This window comes from Aotus nancymaae, unplaced genomic scaffold, assembly GCF_030222135.1.
Source record: "Aotus nancymaae isolate 86718 unplaced genomic scaffold, 86718_ANA_hifiasm-v0.15.2.pri h1tg000025l, whole genome shotgun sequence".
NCBI lineage: Eukaryota > Metazoa > Chordata > Mammalia > Primates > Aotidae > Aotus > Aotus nancymaae.
This window is the reverse complement of record NW_026988438.1, coordinates 17,463,480-17,479,163: the sequence shown is the minus strand read 5'-3', so window position 1 is coordinate 17,479,163 and position 15,684 is coordinate 17,463,480. Positions and strand designations below refer to the sequence as shown.

At 38.2% G+C, this 15,684-nt stretch overlaps 1 protein-coding gene across 5 annotated transcripts in view; it reads right to left on the bottom strand.

The window, feature by feature from the left end:
- CDK6 (cyclin dependent kinase 6) overlaps window positions 1-15,684 on the bottom strand; it is a 239,880-nt gene that overhangs the window by 72,853 nt on the left and 151,343 nt on the right. For all 5 annotated transcript variants that reach the window (XR_010344042.1, XR_010344043.1, XM_012450814.2 and 2 more), the window contains one exon: window positions 2,509-2,618. Coding sequence is in view for 3 of the 5 variants with exons in the window: in XM_012450814.2 (XP_012306237.1) it covers window positions 2,509-2,618 (110 nt within the window). In the remaining 2 variants the exon portion in view is untranslated. The remainder of the gene's footprint in view (window positions 1-2,508; window positions 2,619-15,684) is intronic.

Genomic DNA, 15,684 nt, shown 5'->3' with positions numbered 1-15,684 from the left:
TCTCAACAGGGTCAATACTGAATCAGGTGTACTTAAGTCAGAACCAGGTCAAGATGGGGAGGGACCCAGAACTCCTCTGGCATAAGTAAGAAGCATGCCACATTCAGATATCTGGCAGTATCACAGGAAATACCAAGGAGACAGGGTACCCACCCTAGGAGGGATGTATGTCCAATATTTGAGTCCCACTTCTCAGTCCCAATGCTGAGATGGAGAGAGGACTATTCCTCTAGTCTTGGATTGGAACATAGAATGAATTTTCCCACAGAAAAAAACGTTTTGATGAATTAGCACAATGGGTGTTTTATATATGCTCCAGGTCATAGAGGATTCTGCAAGCTAGGCTTGGAATCCAATGACCACTTATCACTTCAGGGGAAAATGCTTTTAACGCTTTAAAATAAAATCATTCCACGAGTGGAGATTGCCTATATTTAAACATACAGCAAATTTCTTAATCGTGAATACTTAATTCAATAAATCTCAAATTTTATCTTTCTTTTAACATCTTAAAAAAAGGGACTTTCATCATCAATCATGACTAGTATCCAAGTCTGTAACTGTTGAAGGACTCTGTCTTTACAGTTGGGACTATTCTAGACACATAAATATAATTCCAATAAGCATTTCTCTAATCAACTCTTGGCTGTGCAGAGTTATTCCCGGGATGAAGTAGAGTGACTGTCCAAACTCCTACTCTGCTCTATTGACAGTAAATTATTCTCAGTTCTAACTATAAGCCTTTAACCCATGTCTTCCACACTTGTTGGATAAAAAGAATTGCTGAAGGTACTTTTAAAAACAAGAATTCCTGGCCCCAGCCCAGTAATGAATCAGAATCTCAAGGGAGAGGCCTGGGAGCTGCACTTTTAAAGACTGCCCATCCCTGGTGACTGTCATTCAACCCAGGGGTTCTTATCCTGGAAGCTGTATTAGGATCGGAAGACGTGTTAAAACACAGGTTGCTGGATCCCAGCCCAAGACTTCTGAGCTGATAGGTTTGGGGAGGGGCCTGAGAATTTGCATTTCCAACAAGGTGCCTGGTGATGCTGAGGTTCCTGGTCCAGGGAGCAAACTTTCAAAATCACTAATTTAGCTGTTTGGCAAACACTGCAGCTAAATTCAAGATTACTTTTTCCCTCCCCTCCTTGGGAAAAAAACCAATGCTGGATTAGAACTTGCAAGACTTCCTTTGGACTCATACCCCCACTACTTCTCAGCTGTCTAATGTTAGACAAATAAATGTACCACTTCATCTCAGTTTCCTCTTATTGGTAGGACTAAGAAAGGCAGTATAAAGGAAGAGGCTTGACACTATACTTGGCATACGGTAGGGCTGCATTAAACATCTGTGTACTCTGATCTCCTTGCCATGCTCTTGCATCCTATGAGCCACAGATTAATTTGCTGAGTACTAGCAATAGTTCCAAAAATTTATTACATGCACAAAACTTTGGCTGACACCAACCAAACAACAAGCAAACAATGGCTGACCACTTCTTTTCCTTGTGAGCTACCATGGAGCTACATTTTAAACATAATATGTCCAATGGGAATATATTGTTTCTTAACTTATCTAACTCACATTTTCCCACCGAAGTAAAAATAGAAAAGAAAAGGAGATTAGATTATAATTAGGTTTAATTTTGATTAGGCTGAACTTAGTACCCAGGTATGGATTATTTTCCTGGCAAATCTTTATTATGTTATTTGGCAATTTCTTGTGACCTGAAAATCAAACAAATGAATCACATGCTCTCTCAGAGGGAAGTTGGAGGGCGTCTAGCCTACCCACCAACCCTATAAATGCTACTGAAACATCTCCAACGTGTGGAGGTCCAGTCTCTTCTTAGACACACAATGAGAACCCAATATTTTCACAATCTACTTTTCAGATAACTGTCTAATCATTAGATTTCTACCCCTTTTAACAAAAATCTTTCTTTTTGTGATTTCTGTATCCTTGGTCCTGTTTCTGTCCTCTATAGTTCCTGAATATGTCTAATCTCTCCTGTACATGGCAGCATTTTAAGTGCTCTGAAGTGGCACTGACATCCCCCTTGCCTATACTTTTTCAGCCTAAATATTGTTTCTTTTCAACTATTCTCACCATCAAAATTCCATTAAAAATTTTCATATAATTAACAGTCTTGGTTCTCCTCCTATGAATAAAGTCCACTTTGAGAATATTTCTTCACTAAAAAAATGTCAAAATATGTATTATGTTCACCATGTCCTATCATCACCAATAAAACAATGTAAATTATAAGAACAGTGAGGTGTTGCTTCCCAGGCAGAGTTTCCAAAAGCTGCAAGCTACAGTCATATAAAGCAACACTGTAAGCACTGAGAAGGCAGTTTCAAGACAGGCTTGTAAGCGTCAGCCTGGGGCAGATGGATCTGGCCATCATGACCCCTAATGACAGAAATGCCATGCTGCCATTTAAACTCACAAAGATCCACAGTCTCTTTTCAAGGAAAGCAGAGTGAACAAAACGTATTTCTTACTTTCTACGAAACATTTCTGCAAATATGCAGCCAACACTCCAGAGATCCACGGGGGTGGCGTAGCTGGACTGGAGCAAGACTTCGGGCGCTCTGTACCACAGCGTGACGACCTGCAACGGCAAGCGGATCTGAGTGTTACTGACGAAGACGGCTGTTGGCTTAGACTCCTCACAAAACCTGGTTTAATGACAAGATCTAGTTCGGAAAGAACTCCTATAAATCATACAAGGACACTGCAATAGAAGCAATAAGTAAATAGGACTCATCACTGAGAGGCCAGGAAATTACATCATCCCCACAAACTGGGTTCCCACCTCCGACTCTATGTCTAACTAGGAAGGCATAATAACAAGAGTTTCAGAAAGCAAAGCCTCAAAAACATTTTTTTTAAACTCAGAAACTTTTTTTTTTTTTTTTAACCCCTTAAGGCCCTTTAAAAAATAATACACGGAAAACAGGTGAAGGCAACAATTACAACTCAATCCCCAGGTCAGCATTATTGGCAAATTAGAAGATGATGCCATACAGAGCGGTATAATAGACTCTGGATTTTGGAGACTCAGAAAGGGGGTGGTTAGAGAAAGGGGTGAAAAAGAAAAAACGATATCTTGGGTAAAATGTACACTACTTGGGTGACAAGAGCACTAAAATCTCAGACTTCATCACTATACAATTCATCCATGTAACCCAAAACCACTTGTACCCCAAAAGCTATATATATACATACGCACATATATATATATATATATATGAAGATGGTGCCAGGGCTGCTGGATGGTGACCCTGAAGTCTACAGAACACCCAGGACAAGTCAAAACTGCTCTTACCATGACAGCTTGGGGAAGCAAAGTAAAACCCCTCTCCATGCTGCTCTTTTCAGAAAACAACTAAAAAATGGGGAAGAACTTGAGAATGTGTAACCCAATTGTTCATATCATGTGTGAAAAAGCCAGCCAGAGGAAGGGATTCCAAAAAGACAAGAAGAACCTCATTTAATACAGAGCAGTGTATAGTAATAGATGAAACAAACACAACTGTAATTTTTTCTGCCAGGTTGAGGGCTGAAGAAAGCATACCACGTTAAGGCTGTAGATTTGAGTACATAGTGAGGGTTCAGGTGATTCCTTTTGTAGGGGAAGGGGCAGATAGTCTGTGGATACCTGAAATGTGTATTCTTTATTGTTAGATAAGGAATTCAGAATATAAATCTATTATATCACAATTTTATAATATTCAGATCCCTTTTATCCGTATTGTTTCACCTAGTTGTATTATTATGGACATCTATCTAAATTTTCTGAAATTCTGCTATATATATATTTGATGCTATATTACTTGGTATGCTAAGATTACAGTAGCAAGTCTCCAAAAATGGCAGCTGCCATCAATTTCCTTCTCTCCTTATTTGCATACCCTGTTCCTTGTATCAAGGGATGGAGTTTATTCACCTCCCATTGAATCTGAGCTGGCCTTAGTGACTTGCTTGACCTACAGAATACAGTAGAAGTAATGTCTGAGACTACCAGTGTTAGGTCATAAGAAGCCTGAGCCTAGGGCTTTTCTCTTGAGATGCTAACTCTTGGAACCCAGCTGTCATGCTGTGAGAAGCCCATGAAGACGACGCCCTGGTTGACAGCCCTAGTTGAGCTCTCAGCTGAAAGCCTGCAAATGAGCCATCCTGGACATTCAAGCCAACTGATCTCCCAAATAACTGCAGTCCCAGCCAATGTCACACAGAGCAGAACTGCCAACTGAGTCCGGTCAGCTGACAATATTATGAGTGATAATAAAATAACTGTTTGAAGTTTTGAGGCGATTATATTGCAACATCAAATTAAAACAAGATTCTTGATAGGTTTGCCCTTTTTATCTCATCTAACTTATTTTGCTTTAAATTCATACATGGGTCAAGTTTTGTTTAAGTAAATAAAAAACAAAACACAGAAATAAAAAACAAAACACAAAACTGATAATACCAAAACAATGTTACTTATCATTTGCCCCCAACATATCTTTCTATCAATGCATCACCTCCCACAGTACTTTTCATTAATGTATCACCTCCCATAGAACTTCCATAGCCTTTATTACTAGTCACATCTATACTGTACCACTGGTTCTTAAGTCTGCCTGTTTATCAGAATCCTCGCGGGGCTTTTAGAAAGCTTAGGTGTATAGGTCTTACCTTGTGCCACTGAATTAGATTCTCTGTGGATTGAGCTTTTTGGGTTGGAGTTTTCCTCTTTTGTTTCTTCCATCTTTCTTCTTCTTCTTTTTTTTTTTTTTTTAAGAGATGGAGTCTCCCTCTGTCGCCCAGGGTGGGCTGCAGTGGCGTGATCTTGGCTCACTGCAACCTCTGCCTCCTGGGTTCAAGCAATTCTCTTGCCTCAGCCTCCTGAGTAGCTGGGACTACAGGTGCACACCACCACACCCAGCTAATTTCTTTTGTATTTTAGTAGAGATGAGGTTTCACCGTGTTTTCCAGGCTGGTCTCAAACTTCTGAGCTCAGGCAATCCTCATACCTTGGCTTCCCAAAGTGTTAGGATTACAGGCATGAGCCACTGCACCCAGCCCTTTATTCTTCTTCTTCTTCTTTTTTAAAGTTCTTCAAGTAACACTCACCCTTGGCTAGGTTTGAATATCACTAGATTATGCAAACATATCCTATTGCTCTTATCTCCATGCTTTTGTTTATATCATTTTCCTAGCCTGGGAAACTCTTCTGTCTCCTCTCCACATGTGTAAATTTCACCTATCCTACAAGGTCTAGCCTAGATGCCAGCACCACCCTGAACTTGCTGCTATCTGAAAATCATACCTTGTAACATAGCTCATAATATGGTTTGTTCCTGAGGACATGGCCCTGCCTTAATCTATGTTTATATCTGTAAATGCCTATCACAGTACTGTAAATACAACAATAAGGGTTTAACACCTATCTAATTCTTTTAAGGCAATCATTCCTAGAAAGATAATTGGGCAAAATTAAATGATCAGTCATTCCCAAAAGAGAAGGTACTGTTTTTGCTAAGAAAGTGTCCAATACTGGGCTCTAGTTTTCAGTTACATGACTTGTTTCTGCTTTATTAATATTTCTAGCTGGAAAAATACTTCTTTGCTTTCCTGACATACTGTAAACAAAACTGCAGGTGCAAACTGTTCATAAGGTTCCACTTGAGTGGTTCACAGAAATACACAGATATCATGAGGGCACACACTTATCTTTCCAACTCAATTCAAACAATTCAAAATAAAGTCTAGCATCATAAGAAGAAAAGTTTAATCTGAATACAGGCTTATTTTAAGCTGTTCTAAGGAAACTGTGATTTATTTATTTTTTCTTTTGAGATTGGATCTTGCTTTGTTGCCCAGACTGCAGTGCAATGGTGCGATTTGGCTCACTGCAACCTCTGACTCCTGGGCTTAAGCAATTCTCATGTCTCAGCCTCCCAGGTAGCTGAGACTACAGGCACATGCCACCACACTCGGCTAATATTTTTGTATTTTTTGTAGAGACAGGGTTTCACCATGTTGGCCAGGCTGGTCAGGAACTCCTGACCTCAAGTGATCCGCCCACCTCGGCCTCTCCAAATGCTGGGATTACACGTGTGAGCCACTGTGCCCAGCAAGAAACTGTGGTTTCTGATTGATTATCCATCCTAAAAAAACTTTAGTAGGGCTGACTGTCTTCATTTTCAATACTTTAGTCAGCTATACCTATTATGATCATCAAATAAATGTTTAGACAGTCAAAATAATAACAATATTGATATATTAGGGAAATTCCCTTCTACTCCTTTTAAAATTTAGTTACCACTCAAAATGTAGAATGAATTTTCATCAAATGCTTTCTAAAATGTCTATTAATAATGACCATAAGATCATTCACCTTTTATTAATGATATATTAATTATATTAACAGATTTCCCAATATTGTAGCATCCCAATATTGTAAACTTGCTTTCTTGGAATAAATAATTTGATTGTTGTGCATCATTCTTTTAAGACACTCTGAAATTCTATTTGCTAATATCTATTTAGGATATTAACATATTTATAAATGAGACTGATCTGTAGTTTTCTTTTTTTTGAGACGGAGTTTCGCTCTTGTTACCCAGGCTGAGTGCAATGGCGCGATCTCGGCTCACCGCAACCTCTGCCTCCTGGGTTCAGGCAATTCTCCTGCCTCAGCCTCCTGAGTAGCTGGGACTACAGGCGTGCGCCACCATGCCCAGCTATCTTTTGTATTTAGAGACGGGGTTTCACCATGTTGACCAGGATGGTCTCGATCTCTTGACCTTGTGATCCACCCGCCTCGGCCTCCCGAAGTGCTGGGATTACAGGCGTGAGCCACTGCGTCTGGCCCAGCTTTCTTTTTTGTGTTAATTTTTCATGTTTTGATATCAGAGATATTCAAGCTTCCAATATTTACTATATTCTGGAATAGTACAAATAACAGAATAATAATCAGTTCCTTGAGGGTTAAACAATCTTGCTCATAGAACTGTCTGGATCTTTGTTAGCAGTGTGTCTTAACAGTCTTTTGAATTTCTTCTTGGTAATTAGTCTGCTCAGCTTTCAAACTCTTTTTGAGCAAATTTTGGTAATTTTAAAGGTTCCTATGAACATCCTTAATCTAGATTTAAACATGCAAAGACTTAAACTTGAACATAGTATTTCTTATAATAATTTTAATTTCATCTGTTTTCTTGGTTATACTTACTTTCTTTTCCTTAATGTTGCAAATTTTTGTTTTCTTTTTATATCTGTCAGGTTTGTCAGAAGTTTAGCCATATTATTTATTTAAAAAAATGGACATAATTTTATTTCCATTTTGGGAGGATTCTTGTTTTATTTTATTGTATGAATTGTTGATTTCTATTTTTATGTTTTTAAATTTTCTCCTAATTTCTGTTTTTCTTTGTATTTTTAAGTTAAAATTTAGCTCATTACAATTTTAATTAATGATAAAATGCTAACTACATATTTGTAGATGAACTTTTCTCATTTTTGCTCATCTTTAAATACTATGTAATTTTTCTTTAATTTTCTCTTTAATCCAAGAGTACATCACTGTGAGGAATAAATTGTTTAGAAAAGTGTTTTAAAATGTCCATATAGGTTATTTATGGCTGTGTTTTAACGGTTGAATTTCTACTTCTATGAATTACAACCAGAGACTGTAATCTGTACAATTTCTACTTGGTAGGATTTATTGTTGTTTTCTTTACAATAATGTATATACTTGGTTTTTGTTCTGAGAGTGTAATGGAAGTACTCTCTTTAAAGTTCTTTACTGATAAGAGTTTGTCTTATATAAATCTTTACTTACGTTTGTCTATACTTTGTCAAACTCTAAAAGAGAACTGAGTTTCTGTTTTCCTTCTCCCAGTATCTGTCTGTCCTTCTAAGAGTTTCTACCTTGTGCTCATTGGCCTTATGTTTTTGGCAAATAAAATTTATAGTAACAAAAATATTATTAAAATCATAAAAATTTAGATGATGGTAGACACATGACATAAAATAAATACACAATTCATAGTAATTCAGTCACAAAATAAAATGGAAAAAGAAGCCCATTCATACTGGTAACAAAAAAATGTAAAACATTGAGGAATTAAAAGAAATTTACAAAATCCCTATTAGGAAAATGATATACTACTGTTGAAGAACATAAAATAAAATAAATAAATGGTGATACAGACATGGCTAAGATGGGAAAAGGCCATGTTATAACGGTAACAGTCATCCTGTATTAACATAAAAATTCAGGACAGTCCCATGATTTTGGGGAGAAACTTAACTTTGACAATAAAGAGGCTTTGTTGGAATAATGCTTAAGAAGAGCCATAAATAGTTTGAGAAACAGGAATAAGGAGCATTTTCTCTTAATACCAAAACATACTCTAAGGCATGTTAAGTAGTAAATAAAATAGTAGGTGCTAACAGATCAAGAAAACAAAATAATGTCCAGAAACAGACTGATATATTTATGCGGCTTAACATTCTTATAGGTGGTCAAATTTCAGCTTAGTACAAAAAAAAAGGTACTTCAATAACTGAAAGAAAGCCAGGTGGGGTGGCCAGTGCCTTTAGACCCATCTACTCAGGAGGCTACGATATCACGTGAGCCCAGGAGTCTGAGTTCAACTTGGGCAACATAGGGAGACCCTGTCTCTAAAAAAAAATTGTTTTAATTGAAAGTAAGACAAGTGGCCATTAATTTGGAAGACAGTATGTTTGATTTCTGCTTTATGTAGAAAAAATTTCTTTAAAAATTTCCTATGGATAAAATTTTTAAAAATTTCATGGAACATCTAAATGTATGGAGCAGAACTAGAAAAAGGTACTATAGGAAAACAGCAGAGGACCTTGGGATGTGAAGGACTTTTTCAGCATGATGGAAATCTAGAAACCTTAGATGAAGAGTCACAGATACCAGCTATTTAAAATTGAAATCCTCCTCAGCAAAAAACACTAGAAATAAAGCCTGGGAGAAAACACACATAAAGTCAAAAGAATATAACATCCATATTTCATAAAGCACTTGCATAAATCTGTAAGAAATAAAACCATACAACAGAAAAACAGATGAAAGATATAAAAAGGAAAGTCACAAAGAAAAAACCATCAGAGATAATCTCATTAAAGAAAAGAGGAAAGAAAAGGAAGGAAAGTAACAGAAACTCATTTTGTGCATGATTTGCAGGAATGAACACAATGACACTGTTCAGGGTTGACCATCATATTGAAAAAGTCTTTTAAATTGCAATTTGGGCTCCTCTTGGTGGCCCATGCCTGTAATCCCAGCATCTTGGGAGGCCAAGGCAGGAAAATTGCTTGAGTTGAGGGGTTGGGGACCAGCCTGGGCAACATAGTAAAACCTCGCCTCTACAAAAAAATTAAAACATTAGCCAAGTGTGGTGGTACATGCCTGAAGTCTCAGCAACTCAATAGGTTGACATGGGAGGTTCGCTTGAGCCCGAGAGGTCAAGACTGCAGTGAGCCATGATCATGCCACTGTACTCCAGTCAGGGCAACAGAGTAAGACTCTTGTTTCAAGTAAGTAAACAAACAAACAAGAAATAAAAACACAAACACAAACAAACCCCAAACTCCTGCAAATTGGCACAAACTTTTTAGAAGACAAAATGACAATATCTATAAAATTAATAGCGCACACGTTCCCAACCCAGAGTTCCACTTATGGAAATTTATCTTATAGAAATATTCATACTAATATACAAACAGATATTCACAAGGATATTTACTCCACAATAATTACCAAAAGGGGAATATCATTCAGTCATCAAAAAGAATAAGATAGTTCCCATCTTGCTTATTCCTGTTCACACAGAAAAGACATCCATGATACAGTAACTAAGTTAATAAATAAGTTTTGGAACTGTGTAAAATACATTTCAGTTTATGTTAAAAGATTATGTCTGGGTATAATTATAATAATCATAGATGCATAGAAAAATGTCTGTAAGGACACAAAGACATCAAACTTTAAATGGACAATTGCCACAAAACAAGGAGGGTGGAGGGTGGAAAGTGGAAAGGAAAAGAGATGCTGGGTGGTTATTTCAGGGGCACCGAGTTAGTCAGCTGCTGTCAGTAAGCACATGTTACATCTGAGACAACTGAATGTCAGAGAGGCTGAGTAACCAGCCAGCGTTCATTAGCTGAGATTTGGAAGAGCTGGGATTCTTACCAGGACTGTCTGATTTCAACCCTGTGTCCCTTCTTCAATTTGCAACATAGCACCTTCAACTCAGCCCCTCCAACATTCACAAAATAAGGGGCAAAGATACAGGTTGTAAGTAAAAAACCAACAGGAAACAATTTTAAATTTACTTTGAAATATCTTAATGTAAAAATTTATAATAGCTTACAAATCTCAAAAGTTCAGCTGTCCTTTAGGGTTAAGTGATTTCCCAAAAAACTGTTTAAGAAAAAGGTTTCTATTACTTTCCAGTGCTCTATATAACATCTACTCATCACTTCACATTTAATAACTTCAATGAAAGCTAAAATTTAAATATCTTGTTTTTATCTGTAATATTTTGCGTTAGTCTCCGTGTAAATCATTGTAAACAAGTGAGAGAGAAATTAGACTAATTATCCTCTATTTTGAACTATCGACATTTTGTATAAAGAGACATCATTTTTGGTTCCATCTTTGAGGAATTCAATTTCTAAAGAAAGTATGAATTGTGCAAGACTTACATTTCCAGTTAATTCTCTAATAAAATAACCCAACAATGACCTGGGCCTACATTTAAAAATAACAAACTACTGGGCCGGGCGTGGTGGCTCATGCTTGTAAACCCAGCACTTTGGGAGGCTGAGGTGGGCAGATCATTTGAGGTTAGGAGTTTGAGACCAGCTTGGGCAACATGGTGAAACCCCATCTCTACTAAAAGTACAAAAAATTAGCTGAGGGTGGTGATGCATGCCTGTGATTCCAGCTGCTAGGGAGGCTGAAGCAGGAAACTTGCTTGAACACGGGAGGTGGAGGTTGCAGGAGCTGAGATCATGCCACTCCACTCTAGTCTGGGCGACAAGTGAAACTACATCTCACAAAAACGAAAAACAAACTACTATATTTTGGAACAGATATAAAAGAATACCATTTTCTAATAGTTGTTTCCTTATTTATGTAATATTATTCTATATATCAAGACAGCATCCCCAGTTTTAATTTGTTAATTTACTTAGCTGTTCTATAATCTCTGAACCAGAGTCTTTTAATCCCTACATTAAGTCACTGTAATTTTAATTATCTAAAATTATGACAACTTTTGTAATTTTGTAGGATTTAAAATATCTACTGCAACTAAATCTGGATCCAAATTTTTGAGAACCAATTGTAACAAATTTTTCTGACAGTAAAATGTAAATTCCCTTTGCTTAGAAATTATTATATTTCTGTGCCTCTAAAAACTTCTGATGGAAGACTGCCTAACTTAAAATCAGTTTAAGTCGTGCATGAGCAGAAATTTATTTTTATTTGAAAGCTTTATAAAGAATGAATAATATCAATAAAATTGTTTCAAGGTTTTAGTGCATGAAAGTTCTCAACAATATAATCCATTCTACCAAAAGTTCTCTATGTTTAATAACTCTGTCCTTAAAAACAAAACATAATGCTAAATTTAAATTTTAAGATATGTTGAGGAAAACAATGAGTGCAACATATAAAGATCAACATTTAGAAATCCATAACAAAAGTAGCTACTAATGGTAACAATGCAGTTGTCTAGTAAGCAAAGACAATAGGAATTACAGACAGAGTTTGGTGATCGGAGCCAGCTGGAACCAAAGCAAATACGATGTTTAATTACAATCATTACACGTATCAACAGCCTCTAGAGGTGCGGAATGGATTTGGCAACATGCGGAATGGATTTGGAGGGGGAGCGGAAAGCAGGGGGAGTTCAAGGATATTTACACAAGTGGATGTATCTGTTTAAACTGCTTTGATCTCTATTCATATTTTTTTGAACCAGTTCAATAATAGTATAAGATAAAGTACAGCCAAGGCCAACTCTGACTTAAAATACATTTCAGAGTAAACTGCTCTCACTCGATATTATATTTAACAATCTTTTATCATGTACCCTTTCACCAAGGTCTTAAAAAAACTAGATGTTATCTTATTCATCCTCATTATATGGCCACAATGGCAGAAAAGCACGGTATGAACATTGTGCTGCATGTATTCTTTTTGTTGCTCCGGAAGCAGAAGTATATCTGCCACATGCCTCCAGTTTCTTATTGGCTTTGGCCAATGGGAAGCCTCGGCCGATGGGAAGCCTCGGCAGGAGTTCAGAGAAAAGGAGAAACGTGAGGTCAGGATCCTTAACTCCTTGATTTTCCTCCCAGCAAAGCTGTCTAGAGCTGACTGAGTTGCCATCACAAAGTCAATGTCCATCTCAAGCAGTCTACTCTACTTGATTTCCTCCCCCTGGATTCCAGTAACTGCTCGCTCTCTTCTTCTCAGGCCTGAGAGTATGCCACCTATTTCCTCTTGGGACCCCAGCTAATACATCCAGTTTACAGATGGAGAAACTAGCGTGGGTGGCAACTTCTCCAAGCCTCAGTTTTCCCATCTGTTAAAGAAGATGTTTGGACTGGGTAAGCTGTAAGGTGTCCTCTGTTAACATTTTCGGAGTCCCTAAATGATATGGGAACGGCAATGAAGGTTTAAAAAACATATACTTTACAGACCCAAGAAAGTTATCTTTAAATATCCTTGCTGTCTTTTTATTTAGTAATTACTTACGAAGTGTTCCAATATAGTGATATTCTCTTTATTGGGCCCACTTCAACAGCATGTGTCAAATGCAAACATAGATAATGGTTTATAAGGAATATAAATGTAATCCCTGATACCTATGGTATCTTTATTTTGTCAAAGTGAAGGTTTTCTAAACAGTGCTCTAATGAATGTTTATTTGCATCAGAATTTTATTTGCATCAGAATGTTTATTTGCATCAGAATTTGCATCTAGAATGTTTATTTGCATCAGAGCAATAGAAAACTCTCAAATACATGTTTTTCTCCCTATAGAAAACTAGTATGATATGGTTTTAGGAAGTGAAAATCAAAATTAGTGATAATTTTACTGACTTTTCACAGAGTTACAAAATTTACTTCTTTTGGGGAGGGGAGACTGAGCCTTGCTCTGTGGCCCAGGCTGGAGTACAGTGGTGCGATCTTGGCTCACTTCAAACTCCATCTCCTGGTTCAAGTGATTCTCCTGCCTCAGCATCCCCAGAAGGTGGGATTACATGCCCAACTAATTTTTTGTATTTTTAGTAGAGACGGAGTTTCACCATGTTGCCTAGGCTGGTCTCAAACGCCTGACCACAAGTGATCCACCCACCTCAGCCTCCTAAAGTGCTGGGATTACAGGTGTGAGCCATTGCGCCCGGCCAAAAGTTAGTTCTTTAAAATTATATATTTAAATTAAGAATATGATAATTAATCGGAATTTTAATTCTGCCAAGCACAGTCTTCTCATTATAACACCTTAACTGGTTATGGAAACTATTAAGAATTAAATACCAATATAATAATGGAATCATCTCAAATTCACCCATTTGTAATTTAAGGGCTAGAAGGAGATGTTTTGACATATGACAAAAAAATGTCTGAGGTCAATACAAAGATGAGAGTCTCAGAGCATGGAGCACTGTGCCAATAACTTTGTCCTCAGTGCTGTGATGCATCCATTACCAGCAGGAGCGCTGTATTTCCTCAGACCTAGAGCTGCCTTGGCTCACGTGGGGCCACTGGCTCCCTGCAGATGCGTGGATTTCCTATCACCTGCCATTGCTGGTGTGGTTCTCTGATTCTCTCTGTGGGATTCTCTTTCTTTGAGTCTCTGCAGGTCCAAATCCTACCCATCTTTTAAGCCTGACTCACATATTGCCTCCTCCACAAAGGCTTTCCTGATTTCCCAGCTGAAAGTAATGGCTCTCCTCTGAGCTTCCACTGCATTTCTATAGTACTTGACCCTTTCTATCTTGCATTATAGTTTTTCAATTTGTTGGCCACAATGCACTTATAGTATCATGCATGGAAGGTGCTCAGTAATTACCTGATAGCTGGATACATGAATGAACCACAGGAAACCCCCAGTGGCGGTGCTGAAGATGGATAGAGGCAATGCCCTAGACTGGAGAATATGAGGACAATACTGTCCAATAATCACTTAATATCTTTGAGTAATCATGTATCTTTAACAAAGGAAATGATCCTGTGGAGGGAGGAGCTGAACCTGATTAGATTTGGAGAATGCGTAAGAAGACTCACAGGGCGATGAAAGGCACAGGGAAAAAGAGCTGAATGGGTGTTCCCTCCAAATAGAGACGAAAGGCATCTTGGGGGAAGAGAGTCATTCAGTAGACAGCAGGGCTGTGTACTTGTGTCAGGGGAGGGATGATAATGACTCACTGAATGACCAGCAAAGGTGGAATTCAGGGATCCAGGCTTCTGACCTTTTGTGATAGCAGTGGCACTTACTATCTCTTACTGAGTCGTATACCTCTCCCCCATTTTATCTATGTCTAAGCAGATCAACATAAAAAAGGCCCAGAAAACAAGCCTTTAAGTCAAAGTAAGCTTCCATTCAATTCATGTGAATGTCTTCTCTATGAGATACCATGTTAGTCCTGGACAGTGTGGTCACAAATTAGGAAAGCAATGAGTCAAATGAGTTGGCTGAAGGACAACTGGGTTGGGGGGAAGAGTGGTGTCTGTGTAGCAATGTAAGTGCAGAATGCTATGGTCCTGTCCTAGTGTTCCTCCTGCCTTTGTCTCTTTTAAATTTTGCTTTATCTAAGGGAACATCCTCAGGCAGTCACTTTTCTTATATGAAGCACAATCCTTGGGGAGCATTCCATGTGCCTGTCCCCCCACCCCCAATGCATGCTGTACTCAACCCGGCAAAGTCTCTAACCCACAAATCCAACTGTCTCCTGGACATCACCACTTAGTACTGCTACCAGTACCTCAAATTCAAAATGCATGCATTGTCTTTCCTCTGGAACTTGCTTTTCCTATATTTCCTCTCTCTGCAAGCAAAATCACCACCTACCCAGCTTCCCTACTCATCTTGACTTTCAGTGAAGCCACCAGTGGATCCTGACAATTCCATCGAGAACCTGTCCTCTCCTGCATGGTGCAAACAGCTTCCTCTGGGGTCTTTTCCTGCCAATATGCTCCCTGACACTCTGTCTTCTCTACTGCATCTGAAGCTGAGCTCACCACTCTCCTGCTTAAAATCCTTGATCTATTCTTCAGAGATTTCAGGGTCAAGCTCAGCTCTAGTTTACCTCCAATGCTCTCATAATCTGGTTCCTACCCATTCTCTGGCTTCACTGTCTGCTCCCCTTTCAGATGAAAGCTTTCCTTAACTTGTCAGAGACCTTGAGGTTCTTTGAACACATGTGCTATGTCATGCCTCATGTGGTCTTCCCATAGGCCCTTCTTTGGAATGCCCTCTTCACAACTCCATTCTCAATTCCTGTGAAGCTTGCTCTGCCTAGTCCTCCCCAAGCATAAATAACTGCAGCACTTATCACACTGCATCACAATCATTGTATCCTTACAGTCTACTAGACCCAAAGCCAGCCCTATAAGCGTAGAGAGTATTTCTGAG